This window comes from Varroa destructor, unplaced genomic scaffold (genome assembly GCF_002443255.2).
Source record: "Varroa destructor unplaced genomic scaffold, Vdes_3.0 BEIS01000006.1, whole genome shotgun sequence".
Taxonomy (NCBI): domain Eukaryota; kingdom Metazoa; phylum Arthropoda; class Arachnida; order Mesostigmata; family Varroidae; genus Varroa; species Varroa destructor.
In genome coordinates this window covers 13254950-13273212 of record NW_019211459.1, presented here as the reverse complement: position 1 = coordinate 13273212, position 18263 = coordinate 13254950, and the positions used below count along the sequence as shown (strand labels likewise).

The 18263-nt window shown below is 38.1% G+C and overlaps 1 protein-coding gene and 1 long non-coding RNA gene across 4 annotated transcripts; one reads left to right on the top strand and one right to left on the bottom strand.

Moving 5' to 3' along the window:
* The first annotated feature begins 949 nt into the window (after positions 1-949).
* LOC111252911 (solute carrier family 25 member 35-like) lies at positions 950-12423 on the top strand. 2 transcript variants are annotated; one of them, XM_022811559.2, is made up of 6 exons: positions 950-2121; positions 3416-3630; positions 8784-8901; positions 9071-9177; positions 9633-9771; positions 9979-12423. In XM_022811559.2, exons 1-6 carry the CDS (start codon positions 1959-1961, stop codon positions 10188-10190), a joined length of 954 nt encoding a protein of 317 aa, XP_022667294.1. In that variant the 5' UTR covers positions 950-1958; the 3' UTR covers positions 10191-12423. The 2 variants fall into 2 exon arrangements, with proteins under 2 accessions (XP_022667294.1, XP_022667295.1); XM_022811560.2 differs by lacking the exon at positions 950-2121 and adding an exon at positions 2233-2384.
* LOC147754883 (uncharacterized) lies at positions 3302-8529 on the bottom strand. Of its 2 annotated transcripts, none has more exons than XR_015329545.1 (2): positions 7688-8529; positions 3302-3730 (listed from the first exon to the last, which is right to left on the bottom strand). It is a non-coding gene; the product is annotated as an uncharacterized LOC147754883 (long non-coding RNA). The 2 variants fall into 2 exon arrangements; XR_015329544.1 differs by having other exon boundaries at positions 7841-8529.
* Positions 12424-18263: the final 5840 nt, after the last annotated feature.

The window sequence follows — 18263 nt, the reverse complement described above, 5'->3', positions numbered from 1 at the left end:
CCGATTTTCTGCGGTATAATGTCAGGGCGTTTCCTGGTTACACTGGTTTCGATGAAGGGGACTGATTCACTGGTATTGATTACGGACTGAGCTTACCGTTAACAGAGACAGCTGTCTTACTCGACTTTGTTTTTTAAAACGAAGAAAGAATAGAGTTTGGGGATATAGAATTTTTTTGTGCTGCGTTCATTTATTAATAAACAGCACCTTCATTGATTCGAATCATTGAATTCAAAATAATAACGTACCCCCGTCTAGTATTACCAAACTAAATTGATAGCCCGAACCTGGGTCACAAATGGCAACATATAGACAGGATGCTATTCATATCGGACAAATGAAAAAGACAATAAAGATTAACTAAGTGAAAGTAATTTCCGGTGTTTTTTAGCGTCTTTTTTGTATTTATTGAGCCGTTCCAGGCGAACGATCCTGCTTGTCTTGGGCCGGACCCGCTGAAACGGATGGAGCAAAATCTCGCTGTTTCATCAAAATACGGGTCGCAAATTCCATTGAATTTATTTCCACAAAACACATCCAGTGACAAAGCATTAGTTCTTGTGGAATCCATCACGAACTTTTATGCAAATAGCTAAATAGCTATCCACATGGACAAAACTAAAAAAAAGTCCAGATGCGACAATCATTTTGATATGCTGTAGTCCGTCTGCGTTAGGTCACATCTTTCAAATGACGAACATGGTACTCAGCAGGCATAGCAGAGCATAATCAACGCAAAACATTCTGATTAGCAAAATCCCCATGAGACCCGCACTCATTTTTCTAGGTGGCATCGCGGCCACCAGCGGACGGGCAATTTTCGAACTGGTTGCGCTAAAACTGCTATAGCCACTCGCAGCTTTCAAGTGCCCTTTCCGCTGCTTTCGAGAAAGGACCCGATTGCCCGCGCCTCGGCGAAGTGCATTAAACCCTATGGCCGCTGCTGCTGTTCTTGCTACCGCCGGCTTATATGGTTGGGGAGGCGTTGAATCGCTTTTAAAATCGTTCATGTGTGGTGCGAGCGCTGTGGTTGGCGATTGTTTCAAGTGAAGCCCACAGCGAGTGGGCGCTGAATCGTAATCCCTGTGCGACGAGGCTGTTAGTTGTTCAATGTCGTTTGTGTGGGAAAGCAGTAGTAGGAGATCGGTTTAATCCGCTTTCTCAGCTGTGTGTATTTTGTAAAGAAAAATGTGTATTGTAAGGTGGTAATGATCATGCTGCTGTCGCTGCTTGTCGATGTATTGTTTACAACGAAGCCGCTGTCGAACGCAGCCGTAGGCCAGCGGACGGCCCGTTCCGCTACTTCAGTTTTGCCAGGATCGTACCAAACTGACAAAGAGGCATTCTCATGTGACTTAGGAAGAACTTTCGAGTAGAATACGTTTTACATTATGTAAGATAAGGTGGAAGGGAAACAGATTCGTGTGCTCGAGATAACTCGTAAAGAACGCGTGCAGATCTGGTGAGATTGTGCCTTTCTGCGAATACAGCTTATCCTCGAGCTAGAACCATGTCCTAGCGGAGGTACAGGACGATTAGTACAGCCTCTAGAAAACAAAAGTCACGAAAGAGTAGAACGAGCATCGATTGTAAATAGGACAAATAGGTGGTGTATTTACAATAACGTTACATTTGAACGGTGGAAAATAATTGCGTATTTGCGTTCCGTATGGTAACGTTCGCCTTCAAGTTGCTTGCCAGCTGTGTTGGATTTTTTAGAGCTCAGTCGACGATTTTGGCAGGATTCACATTTTACGGGACCGCTACATGATTAGAGAGGAGTGAAAATCGGCGAATATCGCACACAATGATGCTTTTGCACTGAGTGTCCAGAAAAGGAAGAACTCCGAACGCGGCAAGAAGCTGTCGTGACCAGCCTTTTATCAACGTGCTAGTGTATTTGAATGTGTCTCCAGAACTGACGTAGGCAAGGAAGAGCATTAGTGTATGAACAAAAAATGGAGCATTTTATAAAGGGCGGAGCTGCTGCTTCGGGCGCGGCCCTTTTCACGAATCCGCTAGAAGTTGCCAAAACCCGAATTCAGTTACAAGGCGAATTGCAAGCTCGAGGCCAGTACCCTGTGCACTACAGAAACGTCTTTCACGCTTTATTCACGATTGGTGAGCGCCTTCTGAAGGAAGCTTCGCGTGTTAAAATCATTCTCTCTGTTCTACACAGCGTATGCTAGGGTGGTGAGCTAGACAAAGAATGATAGAGAAGTCATGAGACATTTATGCGTTTGACATGTTTGGCAAGTCTTATATAGCCACTCCTTATAATGAGCACCGAAACGAAGTAAATGTTACTACTTAGCCCATGATGTAACGATAGCCAAGGGAGTAACGTTCGCCTTGACTGCTGATGAAAGATACAGACACCATAGGTGATCAGAGTATTTTTTTTTTGTAATTTGAACATGCGAATGCATTTTCCCATGCCTTTTTTCATCATGAGGTTTTCCAAACAGACCCTGTGATTTGAAGAAATTTGACGTTGTAAAAAGCGTGTCATAAAGAATTCGAAATTAAGCTATATAGATGTCATTTGTTTTAAATTAAAGCGTAACAGTGAACCACATGGACGTTTATTTCACGCACCTTGGGAAATACTTATCAGTTAGTATTCAGATCTGGGACCTTGCGCGTAACAAAGGTTACTCATAAACTTCGGGCAGTATTTCTTCTGCTGATTTAATACCACAGTAATCTAAAAGGTTTTAGGTGTTAGCTAATCGATAATATCTTCAATACATCATATTGTACGTTACTCAATATATTTCTTAGAATATGTATTCAGCATATTCCTTACCGGAGTGCCGAATCAGTACAACAGATCCATAGTTATTTAAATATAAAGAATGTTTATACAAAGCAGAGGAATCTGAAAGTATCTGATTAATCAGACTATTTATAAATGACAGGTTTCGCAGAGTTGATGATGGGTATGAGGTAAAATATTCAAAGATCGTTCTGCAATTCGAAACTATGATGATATATACCTTACACAGTGGCACGTGATTTATGAGATGGAACGACCAAAGTTGAATAGCTAAAATAACCTATATAGAGCTAATAGCAGCATGATAGCTAGTAAACCGAAGCAGATTCTAAGCATTAGAAATATTCTCAGCGTAATAAAAGCGACATATGTTGTCGTCTATGTTGAATGCCATTGAGTGTTTCGTCATCTGACATGCCAATGGTGGTTTATCGGTAACTTACTCTTCGCAATAATGGCGCCAATGAGGTGATCGGGTTGCAATATTATTTGAAAGGCTTATAACATAGTAAATACTGGTACTTAGTTTTTGTGCTCACTTTATTTATCTAACAGTAATATAAACACCGACCCAACAAGGAGACATTCTAGTGATACGTCTGCATCATATGTGATTGCTTTTATTCGTTTCCATAGCGCGACATGATGGTATTCGGGCTGTACAAAGTGGACTCGGGCCCGCACTCTGCTATCAGTTTTGTCAAAATGGTTTCCGTCTAGGCGTCTTCAGCATACTCGAGGATCTCGATTTGACGAAAAACGGCGACGGGACGGTCAGCCTCCCGCGAAGTGTTCTCGCTGGGGCAGTTGCGGGAAGCGGAGGCGCTTTCTTTGCCAGTCCTTTGTACATGGTAGGTGTTGCGACTCTGCGTAGTAGTGAATTGTCATTATATACCGACAATTTGGCCAAAAGCAGCTCACTTCGTCGTTTTCTCAAATCTGAAAAAAAGGCTGTATAATGGAATAATGGTATAAGTATTTTTGCTTTTGCTAGAACTATTAGTGGACCTGAACCGAAATTTTTAGCTATGTTAGCGAATTTGCCTTTGCGGTAGCAGCATAAATCAAATGTAATGAAGTTATTTTCCGGGAAAATGATGAACTTGCATGCGTTTGCTGACTTCTGGCCACACCGGGTCGTGCATTGTCAATATATTTTGCCCGCGGACATCAGTAGGGCTGAGATATATGCTTGAAAGTTGGCCAAGGTCCTTCCACAGAGAAAACTATTTTTAGCCTCTTCTTTGAGTTTACGACTTATTATTGTCTTACTTTATTTTCAAAAAAGTTATATTGTTTTGTTAAGTTATATTGTATATATAAAATAAATTGATATTGCAAAAAATATGTTCAACAAATATGTTCCGGCTAGCAGAGAATGATCCATACAAAACTTATAAACCAATAGAAATATAATTAAATGTAGTTCCATGAGTATTTATGTACTTTGGGTGCTTGCATTATTGTACTTTCGGTAGCAAAAAGAGCTGCTCGTCGTCTTTGGTTTAGCCAGTGGAAGTATCCTATGTTAGCACTGTTTAATGTAATGCGTTTAGTTTACCTAAAGAACATATTGCATATAAATGGTCTCCAAGAGATCTTATTAGAATATTTGAAAATCACATACAATTAAGATCAGTAAGGATACGAACAATGCTGATCCAAAGGCTAGATATTCAGCGATGCTATTTCAGATATCGCGAAATCTTAATGCTCGGCAAAGCATCCTTTGATCAACAACTATAAGTCTATTCCAAGCAGTCGTGGAAGCCTAACAAAACGTTCACAGAGTAAATCCATGAGCCAGATCAATAAATGCTTATTATGATTATAATATAATTATAATTAAGAGGCTTTCCTTCCCACCGTAACAGAGCTACTCTCACAAGAATACGCTCGCACGAGCCTGATTTTGCATAGGACTGATACGTGGTCTGACGTGATCTATTCTTCGAACAGTAGAAAACTAGCTCATAGGTAAATATGTCTTCAGCATAGATGATAGGAGGTGTAATTTGCCACTACTATCAAAATAGCTCGGTACTGCTTAATTGAGGCTTTCTGACTAAGGACAAGTCCTTGAACTTGGGAACAGTTGTTGTTAGAAACAAGTATCTCCAAGGTATGCCTAGCGAACTTATACAACTACTACTTTGCAACGCATTGTTTTACTGATTCCAAGTTTAGTTAAGACAGATAGCTTCAATATTACTCAATAATCACACATTGCCGTGTACGTATGGTGCAAGTCAAAACTTTTTCAGATTCAAAGTTATTAAACCATTCTTATCTCTAGCTTTTATTATCGTCCCGATATGCCATTGTTTGTCTCTTTCGTTTTGACCAGCTCTGACGATTGTACTTCCTTTGTAGACAAATCGGAAACGTAGACTTATCGAGCTAATACGCAGATAATAATCTACTATATATCTATTATAATCTATTATAATAATAATCTATTATAAAAAATCATTCGATTTTTTATAATAGAACGAACAAACGCCTACGTAACAGGAATGTCTGTTCAGTCAGTGTCTTGGCAGTTTCGCTTTCGCTCTTATCGAGAATAGTCATTGTATCAAGTAGCGGCGCGGGCTGAGCAGGCGAGCGGGCGGACGGGCGACCGCAAATGGTGCAACGCGCGCCTTCCCTTTATTTCTATTTGCCTGATTTCTTAAGTTTCTGTAAGCGCCATATGCAAGCCACGACGGCCACACCAAGAATGTGTTCTGTTGGTGTTCCGTAAGAGCCGATATCATAATATATTTGCTCTTTTGTTAGGAACGATATCAGTGTGTGGAGCAGTGACGTCCCAGCTCTTTGAGTTGGCGATCGTCGCGAAGCCACCATTGCTACTGATACTATTGGCATTCGATGGCAATGAATAAAGAAGTAACTGCGTATCGTAAGTGCAAACGTCTTTTTTTCATTGGAAAACGTTTTTCTTAGTACAGTAACGAGTATTGTAGTAACTTCGATTAGTTATTTGGTCAGTGATTTTTTATCCACGAAACGGAAAGACATCTGGAATTATATTACGTATAGTTCAGTCATTATAGGATCAATGAGAAAAGTCACTTGTTATTGTTGTTATCGTTGTTGTACTATAGTTGGACATTTTTATTAGATTAATTTTCATCTTCCTTTGAAGGTTAGGATATTATTAATTATATATATATATATATATATATATATATATATATATATATATTAATAATTAAAGTTATCGAGGGTTCAACAATTATTGAAACGCCATTATTTTTAATTTCAGAAATCTAATAGCACTTTACATTAACATTAAACAAGTACAGGACATCTTATGTCTTCTTTATTTCACATTCTTTATTTCACATTTTTTATTTCATTTCGGCCACTGCGTTAACTCATAGAATCAGCCCTGAAAGCGTACTAAAGTTTTTTTTACAACCATCATTTACGAAGTATTCTACAACTAAATATTTCACGCTTTCCCATTAATAACGATGAAAGCGAAGCCAAATCATCTATCTGGCATCACTGAAAGATAATTTACCCTTTAGTGGTTTCACATAGGTGATTATCTTTTCACTTTTATTTTCGTTCATATATGACGAAAGCACTGCCGTTCTAATGAATAAATATTAATAATGGCAATGAAAGTAGGTTTTATCTGCTTCTTATTTTGTATAATTTACTTCAATACCAACGCTCAATGGTATAACCATAATTTAGTACATATTTGCTGAATATTGTTCAGTTTGAAGGTTTAGCTATTCTGTGATTTATTGCGCACTGGTGTATTTCCACAACTGTTGACTAATTACTGGGACTTGTATATGATTGATGCCAATTGTATCGCTCGACAGCTGGTCTGATATGACGCCAGGAATTACGTAGCTGCCAGTAAACAAACAGGTCTACTTTCCCAATGCAACCTTACAGCCTATGAAGCTTGGCGTTCCCCTCATCAGACTATACTATCGGCTAATAGATATCCAACTAATAACAAGAATACGTATTACAACATGTCTCCATAAGATTTTATGTTCATGTATCCTAGATGAAGGACTGTCCCAAATGTTGTATCTAATACTATATTAGTGAATGAGATACTATTTCATAAGTGCAGACCAAGAAGCTTCTGGCGCCCAAATCTGACGCTCGCAACCAATAGTCGCCGTTGTTGAGATAATTTTTAGTCAATCGTCTTTAAACAAGAAGCAAAGTCACTTTTTACGAAGATCAGCTGACACTGCGCAGCTGTACATGCAAACGACATAACCTATCTGCAGTCTAGATTAGTATCACCTAATTTGGTCAGACGTTCTGGTACAAATCCTGTAGTCAATGGCCTGTATGTCTCGGAAGGGAATCTGAGCTATGTAAAAGATAGACCTAAACCCTAGCATTTATCGCTGTCTTATTGGACTCGGGCATAATATCCGACCTGAATCGTAATCACAAACGATGTAAGTTTTACTGTGCCTAGTAACATAATTAGGAGTACAGTACATATGGTTGTAAAAAACTACCCGACCCGACGGGCGAGGGGGGAACGAGGCTTCAGATTGCACAAACGGGTACGCGCTTAAATTAAATCTTTTAGAGATCTATGTTGACAAAGGCTGAATTTTAAATACGCTTGCATGAAACGGTTTGGGACATAAAAAAAAAATATACAAGAAATAATCATGTGGTTATATGGGTATATGAAATCCTTTTTGTAGCTTATTTATGACACGTGCGGTCTTAAAACTTCTACCATACTATATTTCCTATACGTGCACTAGCAGTAATTTCGTGGACAAAAATATATCCACTGGATTATTGGAATTGTTCTTCACTGTAATAATTACAATCTAGTATACATCCTCACGCCTCTTCTCTGATCAAAGTCAACAACCTTCATCACACATTGGTTATCAGTACCTTTCCAAACGTTTACTCCAGTATCTCTATTTTGTCTGTGCTTAGCCATAAACTGCGTTCGCATCTCATGAACAACAGCACCGGAAAAACAGCGCAGAATGAACAGCAAATAATCGTCGCTACTATCAGGCCTGACGTACCCGTAGTCTTTACCTTTAAATGGAAGATTCTGCGTTACGTCGCGCTGCCGAAGGGATATGGTTGTAAAGACGCGAGAATGTTGGATTGTCAACAAGACGATGTCTAGCGGTGTTCTGAAAAATATAGGAACAAACAAAAATTTGGATTCCAAACATTATTTCTCTTTTTCTCTTATACTCTTATAAGCAATTAGCATAAGTTAATTTCGGCGAGTCCTCATTGTATCCATCATCAACACAATGATTAAATAATTGAGTAGGTAATATCTGAATAAAGCAATGTGCACTTTGTCATTTAGTCTCACACGTTGCCAGACCCTTGCTTATCCTGTATGGGGAATTACTACTCCGTTGACTAGAGCCTATGAGACGGTAGCCTGAAACAATCACACAGAAACGAGTTCCCAAAACACTATACATTGTAAGATATCTCGTCACTGACAGCATTTATCACTGACCTATCGTGTGACGCGTAATGATACGAGTTCGCAGTCTTACACAGATTAGATTATGAAAGGGTTAGGTCCCAAAGATTAGGCATGGTCCTATGAATTATGCCGTTATTCTGGTTTATAGTACATGTCAGGGGACGGCGCACAATGTGATGATGCAAAGGTGTCTTGTTGGCATCCGTTTGGATGGCGTAGAACATGAAATTATCTCGAGATGACTAGCGAAACTGACAATATGCTCTTGAAGTGCGTAAGCTAAAAAGTTTCCCTCGTTATTATGACGCGTAGCGTGAACAAAAGTTATGATCACAAAATGTAGTGTATACCTATGTTATGTCTGTATGCAAAGTCATAGTAACATTCTCATCCTTGCCGCCTATTTTCTCATTATATATAATACGACCCTTTTTTTGAAGATAGAAGAAGAAATATAGAAATGCGCAAGTGTCTTCTCAATGATTACGTTTAGCATTTTGTCTTGTGCATTTATTGTAATGATTATAGATTAAAACTCAGCTTCAAGCGAAATCAACTAATGCGCTTATCGCAGTCGGTTACCAGCATAGACACGGTGGAATTGTCACTGCGTTATCAAAGGTGTGGGTCGCTGCCGGATTAAAAGGTAACACGCTTCGCTATTCATAACAACTTCAGGTAACATTTCATTGCAATTTAATCTGAAAAGTTACAGCAAAGACGAAATAGCAGTTCAATGAGTATAGGGAAGTCGGGGAGAATAATGTAGCTTCCGTTTGGATGTTTTTGTAAAGGGCTATGTGTTATTTTTGCAGGTCTATGGCGTGGTGCTGGTGCAGCGACTATTCGCGTTAGTACCGGAAGTTCTGTCCAGCTGGGCACCTTCAGCAAAGTTAAAAGCGTTCTTGTACAATACCTTCCGGTAAGTTCCATTCGAAAAAAGGCATATTTATGGACAGTTGTCTGTTCTGTACCTATAATACTATTCTATGCGTAATATATTTGAAAAAGTGTTAATTGTTATTAGTTCTGCAAATATTCTCTTCAATAATCATTAAACCATGATCCCGTATTGAGTATATACATCTTACCTCTTTCAACATGCACAAGACCGCTATATTTACCTCGAGTTACCGAGAAGTAGAGCCATTTTCTTGTAGTATAATATCCTTTGCCCACAAAATGTATTTTGAGCTTGGATTGAAAAAAATTCACTAATAGCTTGGTGTTATAAATAAAATGCAATGCACATTTTCAGAGATAGCTGTATCATGTAGGCATTTTCCGGTTTGAATAATAACAACAATAAACTATTTAAGTTCTATTTGTCAAAAGGTTTAATTATCTTTATTTAATTCTCGTTCTTATTGGCTACAGTCGATGCAAGAGCGGACAACGCTGTGCACTTTCCTCTCATCTTTGCTAAGCGGGACAGTAGTTTGCATTATTATGACTCCATTCGACGTCGTGTGTACTAGACTGTACAACCAAGGCGTCAACCCACAAACTCGCAAAGGTAAAACTTGCGGCCGACACTTATGATTAAGTAAATATCAAAATAATCAAGATAAATTATTATTATTTAATCACATGTGAACACTGCATTGGAATTACAGAAATACGCGATTTGCCATTAGTCTGATTTTTTAGAATATACTAACTGCTTACGGTTTACGACTACCCGGTTTTTTTAAACTCTACGTAAATTTGTGTTCGTTTTTAGGCCTATACTATAACGGTTTCTTGGATTGTTTCGCCAAAATTCTTCGTTCTGAAGGCCCACTGGGATTCTACAAGGGCATATCTGCTGCGTTCTTGCGATGTGGCCCCCACACCATCTTGACCCTGATGCTTTGGCAAACCCTTCGCGATATAAATGTGCCGCCCCCTTCGACCGTAATTAGTCTGTCCCCTCCAGCAAAACTAGCCGGCTAAATAAAATTCTTATTCTAGTATTTCACTACTTTACCATATGTATGTTAGGCTGTCGAAGAGCTTAGCTTTTAAGTTAAATATGAGTTGCGAAAATTGAGAAGACTGACATGTTAGTAGCCATGATCTAGCCAAAGAACTAAGCGGTTAAGAAAGCTAGTTACAGAAAAAGCTCGATGTTTGGATGGCACACGAATCGACACAAGGAAGCTTACTCGATCTGTGAAGCTTCACAGAAATGCAACAAAATGGGGTCATTTCTAAAGAGACTGATGACGAGCGATGTGAAGTCAATCACATACGACCATGTGCAGAAGATGCTATGTGTATTTGATGGGATTGAAAAGGTGTTGTGACTTACGAGTTGGCGCCGCCTCACGAGACGATTGATTAGGGCGCTTATTGTTAACAACTAGGAACGTTACAATAAGCCATTGGAAAGAATCGAACGGAAATGATGAACATAAAAAGCGTTGTCTTCTACCATGACACTGTCAGACCGCATGCATCTTTAATTGCCCAGCAAAAATTGAGGTAACTTAGATCGAAAATCTTAATGCATCTGCGGCAGAAGCCGGACTTCGCACCGGTGGAGTATCATCTGTTTCAATCTCCGTGGAGTTGTTTCAATGGTGTGAATTTCGTTTCAATGAAGGGCTGAAAAAATCACTCGTCAGACGTCTTATCGCCCAATGACCATAGAAATTTTACGGTATTAGGATTTTGGCATCACCAGAAAATCGTAGAATATCGTCGACCAAAATGGTGCATATTTAGTGTAGTAATATTATTTTAAAACGTAAAATTGTTTGCTTTCATTACAGCGCATAATAGTTGAATTGTCTTAGTAATAGTTGAACTTATCGCATAAACACAAAAAAAATTTTAATCTGCATCTATATGCAGGTTTGGTATTTTTGTTTTGGGTCTCCGCGCATTCGCAGAAGAGATAAAGAAAGGAGGCTTTTCAGTGAAAAAGGCACGACCGCGCGTAGAGGATGAAGGCAAGCGGTGGTTTATAGCGGAAGAGCGATATAAAAACTGCCGCTCAAAAATTATTCTTCGTCAATATCAACATCGATTTTGTACTCTCTGGTCCGTAGATGACAGGGACGATCCATAAGGGCGGCTTTATAATACACACTAATCGACAATGATGATTATCAATTAATTATTAGTATTCTAATGACAGTTATTCATGCATGATAGTCTACTCTTCCCTGTACTAGGTGAACTGTACACGTGAACGGATCAATAGACTGTGATCAATCGTTAAATGACCAAGGTAAACTGTACATAAAGGGGTGGAGAAGAATTCATTTAGTAATGCGTATTTCTAGATAGTAAAAGAAACTGTGTAATAATCATAGCTTGCGTAATTATAAAAATTAAATGAAAAATAATGGAAGGGTGAACGGAGGTAATGTTGAAAGGCCTAAATTAGACCTTAACACCTACGGATATTTCACTAATAATACACAAGCTAGCATTGAGTTGGATGTGATCGGAAATCCGTGAAGCTTGTAGAAAATAATTATTCATTTAAGAAGTCTTATTAAACGTTTCCTGTTGCCGGCATAAACGGTTGTCAGTTAAAGAAATTGCTTTAGTTTTTAATAGCTTAACTCTTCAATGCCTAATTAAATCATTATTATTTCTTTGTTAGAACAGTACACCCTTCTGAAAAAAGGGCGATTTCAGCTGTACGTCAAATACATTGCTATTTTTTTCCTTGTAATAATGATTTGTAAGAAAAACACAAAGGTAATGTTCTTCTTATTTAAAGAACACTTAACTAAAAATCTTTATTCTTTAAACATACAGGTCAATAACATGTACATAGTATATATAGTGATGCGGGAAATATAGAAATAAAGAAAAAATGTTTTTAACTAATCCTAGATTATTTGTTCCTAGGAGTCAGTTTGTCATGAACTGTTTCTCTGTTTGTGGTTGCTAAACATAGCATGTGATCTAAAAAGGAAGGAAATAGATCGCTTATTAAGACGGCAATACTGTGGTTTCTTTCCTCATTCCTAACATCTGTGCAGGAAAAATGCACTCGGAGGAGGTACTGCTTCATTGTCCCATCAAGCATCCGACAGGCTTGTTTGTTGTGAAGTGATACGTACATTGATATTTGACAAATGATGATTTGACAAATAGATCAGCTGGGTACGACCTATTTGATAGATAATCGTGTGTGATAATAAACTGCCTTACTGAACAAAAAATATTCTACTATTGTCACTTAAAACAGGGATTTAGCCAAGCAATGAAATCAAGAGCCAGTTATTCAGATTTCCTATTTAGGGACATATGTCGCGATTTCAGTTTGCCGATACGTGTCCCATTTCAGTGTTCTTCTAGGGATAAGGGCTGCATGTTATTTGCTGCCTTGAACCCGACAAAAAGGATTCAGCCTACTGTGATGTAATACTGCCGGGTCCTTCCTCTGCACTCTGAGCGCTGTAACATCAACTCAGTCAGCTAGATAAGCTTTAAATTCCTCGAATCTACCTATTACCTGGATATGCATCTCAAAAAATATTTGAAGGCTTACAAATGGACCGAACTTTATGACATCTGCTTCCCAGTTTTGTGGACTAACCTTGTATTCTTTGCATCTTTATCGTCGTTGCGCGACTTCAATGTCCATGAAATATAAATAGTAATAATTAAGAAAGAAAAAATTATTTGGTAATAAGCGAAGGAAGGGGTGTATGATCACGGACGCACTATGAGCCATAGAGCCCAGACTAATATAGGGTCTTAAGTAGAAATAAAGCCATATTTTTTAGAAAGAGAAGTAATTATTTTCTGTCGTTATTCACGAACAAGTTTCGTTCAGTTTCTTGAGTATTACTTGCACATTGTGATTCACATTTATATCGGCAGTCAAACTATGGTACCAGTTTGCCGAATATATAATAGATCATATGACAAACGGCAATGCTTGTCATTGCTTTTATCAGTAAGTCACTGCTTTAGAGTTTTTGTTTCGAATAATAACACTTTTCGATGACTTCTTTTTATAACGTAAATCGGGCGTAATTGTTAAAGTTTTACGTTGAACATATTCGTAGTTTGCTCTGATTATCAAAAAATGAATAAGTCGAATTCATGCAGGTTTGACGGACAAGTATCCTTAACTATGTATCCTTTTTTTTAAATTCTTCTTTCTTCTTTTTGAAATTAAGATGCTTAATCTTTCTACCATAGCCTCAGCGAATGCATCGACTATTTGCGGATGCTTTGAAAGTACTTAAAATCGAAAATGTTGCTTTGAGGTTTTCCCAAAAGAACACAAAAATGTTTTGAGAAACGCAGCTCGCTGGTTCTGCAACGCACGATGCCCTCGTAAATTATGGGTCTCGGAACAACAACTGTTGCATAAAAACCCATCGACTTAAATTCGAGAATCGATAAGTCGGTGCATCCATCCTTAATACTAAAGGTCGAATCAGTCCAACGTAAAACGTCCTTTTAGAGCTTACGAATGAGTCTGAGAGAGTATATCATAAGCATAGAGAATTTTGGAGAATTTAACCCTGAAATAATAGGGCGCGAAAGATGGAGACAACCGGCAAATACTTTTGCCTCTAGGGGAAAAGTATTTTTCCAATCGGCAGCGACGCTGAGCAATGCGAACTTCCTGCCTGTGTGCCCGAATTGTGTCACGGAAAAATTTTGTTGAAGAACATTTCTCCGACTGCAACTTGAACCCCATAAAAGTGTCGACTCTTAATTGAGAAATATGTCATGTTATCTGTGATGAGAATCAACTATTAGAACAGGCCAATGAGATACCTATTTGTCCCTGCAAAACTCTTGCAAGGCTCCAAAGAAAGTGGGAGAGCACAGCGAAATGAATAGCTTTAGTTAAAGTGGATAAGCAGGGTTTATGTTATAGAGTACCGAAGTTAGTCACGTTCCACCGAGACAGTGGGACGTAAGATGATGATAGTACTTGCAACGAACACCATATACAGGTCAAAATGAACGCAGCCCGTTGCCTCGAGCTCCTCATGAGACTCACGGACAGTTGGCACAGAAATCGAAGGCACGCGGCTTGGCGACTTAATGGCAAAGCATGAGCTATCACTATTCCTTAATTACCTCCTGAATCGAACAGAAAAATATCTAAGGTTGGCTTCAACCTGCTTATTCTCCCGATCTCAGACCATGTGGATACAGGGCTTTCCTTGCCCTAGCAAAAGAAAGTGGTAGAGAAGCGTGTGCCACTATCAATTTGCCTCGAGAAGCCATAGATAGAAAAGTAAATAAATATGAAAACACAAGTGATAGCTAAATAGCTGTGCAGCAACTGCAGGGAACGCTGCACAATGTGTGTAAAAAAAATGACATTAGGGAACTATTAGGAAACTATCATTCGAGTCCATAGTAAATGGATGAGACCGTTTGTTCGGAGCGATGGGAACCGCTGGAAGAAATCTCTTTTGATGACGCGATATAGGTGCTTGCATGTTCGATCCTTATTTCTACCATATAAACTGGTAAACTTCATCAACACAGAGCATTTAACAAACAAGTGAGTTGCTCTTATAATAATCTCTTAGAATGTTATCTGTTTCCATGCTATTATAGTTCACGCTCGTAATAATGTTTTTACTTTATAAGAATGCTTAATTTGGCAAAGTACATGTAAGTATTTGTATTTTAAGTGCGAAATTTCATATCATAAATTTTAATATACAAGCTAATTGTAATGTTCTAGGTATTTTTTCTAGCTACTTGCCTATACCATCTTGTAGCTAGAAGCTCTTAGTGCTCTAAGAACTTATAAGCACAAATTTCTAATGTTATATACGTATTAGCCACGTTGGTTTCACTTTTAGTGTTTAACTATGCTGTTTTTTCTGCCAATGGACTATTTTCATGGTCCTTATCTCTAACTGTTTTCGCCTTTTTAGAATCCGGTTGTGTGGCTTCTAAAAAGGAGGTACCTCTTCATGAGGAACGCTCCAGATAACGTTCTCGTAAATGTTACGTATTAACTTTTTGGCTATAATCTACTATATCCAAAAGAGAACTCCTTGATTGTATTCGGATGTTGCTGAGGCAGGAAACCTGTTTTTTAGTTGATCTTTCCTAGCAGAAGAGCCCGTATCTGTCGTTTGCCTGAAATTTACCCTGTTCGTGTTATATAAACGCAAAATATATGTTGAGGCAATTGTGACACATATATATTATGTGAAGAGGAGGAACATATTCCAAAAATCTTCGCGTTTGTAAGAACACAAGAGTGTATATCCTGTTTAGTTGATATCCTTACTGCAATTCATTCATTTTCACTTTCCGCTTAAACTTTAAATTAGGGCTGACGTTTTCAAGGCAGCATCTCCTGCTACACATGCCAGTTCTGGCGATAAGTGTACTTCGTATTTCGCTGACATTATTTCCGTTTTGGAGACTGTTTTAGCAATGTGCTATTTATATTTTGTTCTAGGTTGTTACCTGTATACCTACAGTTTGTTAAATAGGATTATTCATGACTAACACAGACATGCCTGATATGGACCTACGTTTCTGTGAGTCCAACTTCTTGTAGGTTCCAATTAGAGTCATAACAAAAGCGTCAGGGGCAATGGCAGAAATGAACTGCAATATCTTGTCACTCAGTATCTGTCTGTTGCATTCCTGCTAGTCGGTAAGGAACTAGGTAGCCAGATAGAGCATTTTGCGCCTCTTTTTTGCTCTCACGCTATGGTAAAATAGCTAAGATGAGTTCACAGTCTAACACTGATATACATTTAAACCACCAAATTATTTCGATAGTCATAACGAGTAATCTCGTCGTGTACTTTCTATTTAATTGCAATCAAATAATATATTTAATGTTTTAAGGTATCAGGCACACTGTAATTTGGCATCATTAGGCTTTATTATATCGTATAGTTGAGCGTTAGAATGTATCAGTTTAGAGTATGCACCTACACGGCCGTCGCTGCTGCAGTGTTTGTTGATTCAAAACATGAAAGACGTGGCCAGTCATGATATGAGTCAAGGATTTTTACGGCAACGAGACATTTTACGGCGTGAGCAATTCTACCAACATGATCTATGAAATTCTAACACTCTGTTATGTTTACAGATATGTATAAAATGCGCACTGGCATAGTAAACAGTAGTCGATTCAAACGAAATGTAGCTTTGCTATATTTTTTTGTGCAACGTGATAATAAATTTTTTCACAGCAAGCAAGAACCTTATAACAGAGAGGTTAGTTGACATGAGCAGGAATGTCTATGGTCTGATGAGAACTGATTTCGAATGTCTGACCAATAATCGGCGCAATGATATTCTCGCTGGCCATGACAATCCAAAACCTGTTTTTGTTCAAGTTGTTACTTGAATGAAGGATGTAATTTGTTATCGCTACTTCTAATGTCCTTTTTTTCATTCTGTAACGTTGGACTGATTCGAAAACGGACCTTTCTGAAACCCCGATGAACGCCCCGGTTGGTATACTGCATATAAGCCGTTTTAGCGAATGAGCAGATTCTAGAATTTTTTATTTGAATTTCAATGGATATTGGCGTCCATACTTGATATAATTAATTGCTAGCATACTGCAGTTACTGGTCACTTATACCGTACAATTCAAACAATAGCTGCTTTTATATAGAACAGATGAAACAGTAGCTCATTCATTTGAAGATTAAGATCTCATCAATGTCACATATTTCACCTTTTGACCTTACTAAATACTGGATAAATCGGGAGTTCATCATCAAAGACATCGTCAATTCGTGTTAATAATTGATGATTAGCGGTAATTATAGTAGATGGTTGAATGAGTAACGGTAACGGTTTTCCTTTACTTTTGTTCTTGTTGAATTTTTCGCTTGTGGTTGGTCAAGGGTCACATACCGTTAGAAACCAGTTCTTTGGCGATACGCAAATATGATGGCAACAGCCAGCAAAAAAAAGCTTCTACGCGAAACTAATTAACATTTTTCAATAGTATATATGATGTTCGATCGTTAACAGATGAAAGATTCGAGAGAAAAGAATATAAAAAAAGGACAGTTATTTGTTTGACCCTGAAATGTTTAGGTTGCTGATAGGAAAGGCTATTTAGTTGCATGAACAGATTTACAAATGCACAATTTTTGCTACCCTGCTCTAGATATCAGATATCGGACTCAGTCGGTGTCGCTAACAGTAGGCTGAGCCAATTTTGCTGAATAAATCATTGATCACTTTAGCCGGTTTCAGTTACTTCTCTGCAAAGGACCGGCTTTTGATAGGTGTTCCTAGCATCCAATAAGCCTAAGCTTCTCGAAAGATGGAAGGCTAGCGATCCTGTAGGAGCTTTCGTGGTCCGCACTATATGAAATTCGAAAGGTATGTTTCGTTTAGGAGTATTTCTACAAAAGCTAAAAATTCAGCTATTAATGAGGCCAGATTGCAGCTAGTTAGCCAACCGTAGTATTTAAAAAATAAATTTATTAGTGCTAGGAGTAATCAGTACTAAAATGAACTGTCATTGAATATTATTAAGGTATTTTTAAACGGGTTGATATGTAGAATACATGTTAAAAATAATCACGTGATAAAAAAATATAATGAAGCTATGTAGCCATAATAAATTGCTTAATCTACATAAGAATAGTAAAAAAGAAAAGGGCATTTAGATGTTAAATAGCGTGCTAAAAAACTACTTCACCATAGTTTCCAAACTTGTAGCTTATCAGCTAAACCGTTATTCGACTAGAATTATATTATTGTAGATATCTTATCCTTCGAACAGCTTCATGTAGAGTGCAAAAAATAATTAAAAATATTTTATTTGTTTCAATCTCTAGTCAGCATTCCAAAATTTTGAGCTGAGACAAAACCAGTACACTCAGAAATATTGATACATCCCAGTTTTCGGTACTGTTATTCCAGACAGCTTTAAGCAGTTCAAAACGTTAGCTGCATCTTTCAGCTGCTGTCCAATTACTATCATTTCGCCCTCAAGCCTGATTAATATCCACTTCGATTGTCTCTCACCTACTAACACGGTCAAATTTGCCCGCCATCAACAGACAGCACCAACAGTCGCTC

What these genes read in the sequence shown, in the direction of transcription:
- LOC111252911 (XM_022811559.2), top strand. Translation starts at nt 1,959, where the DNA reads ATGGAGCATTTTATAAAGGGCGGAGCTGCTGCTTCGGGCGCGGCCCTT. An exon ending in TTGCCAGTCCTTTGTACATG is followed by an intron (nt 3,631 to 8,783) that starts GTAGGTGTTGCG and finishes TAATGATTATAG; the next exon opens with ATTAAAACTCAGCTTCAAGC. An exon ending in CAACCCACAAACTCGCAAAG is followed by an intron (nt 9,772 to 9,978) that starts GTAAAACTTGCG and finishes GTTCGTTTTTAG; the next exon opens with GCCTATACTATAACGGTTTC.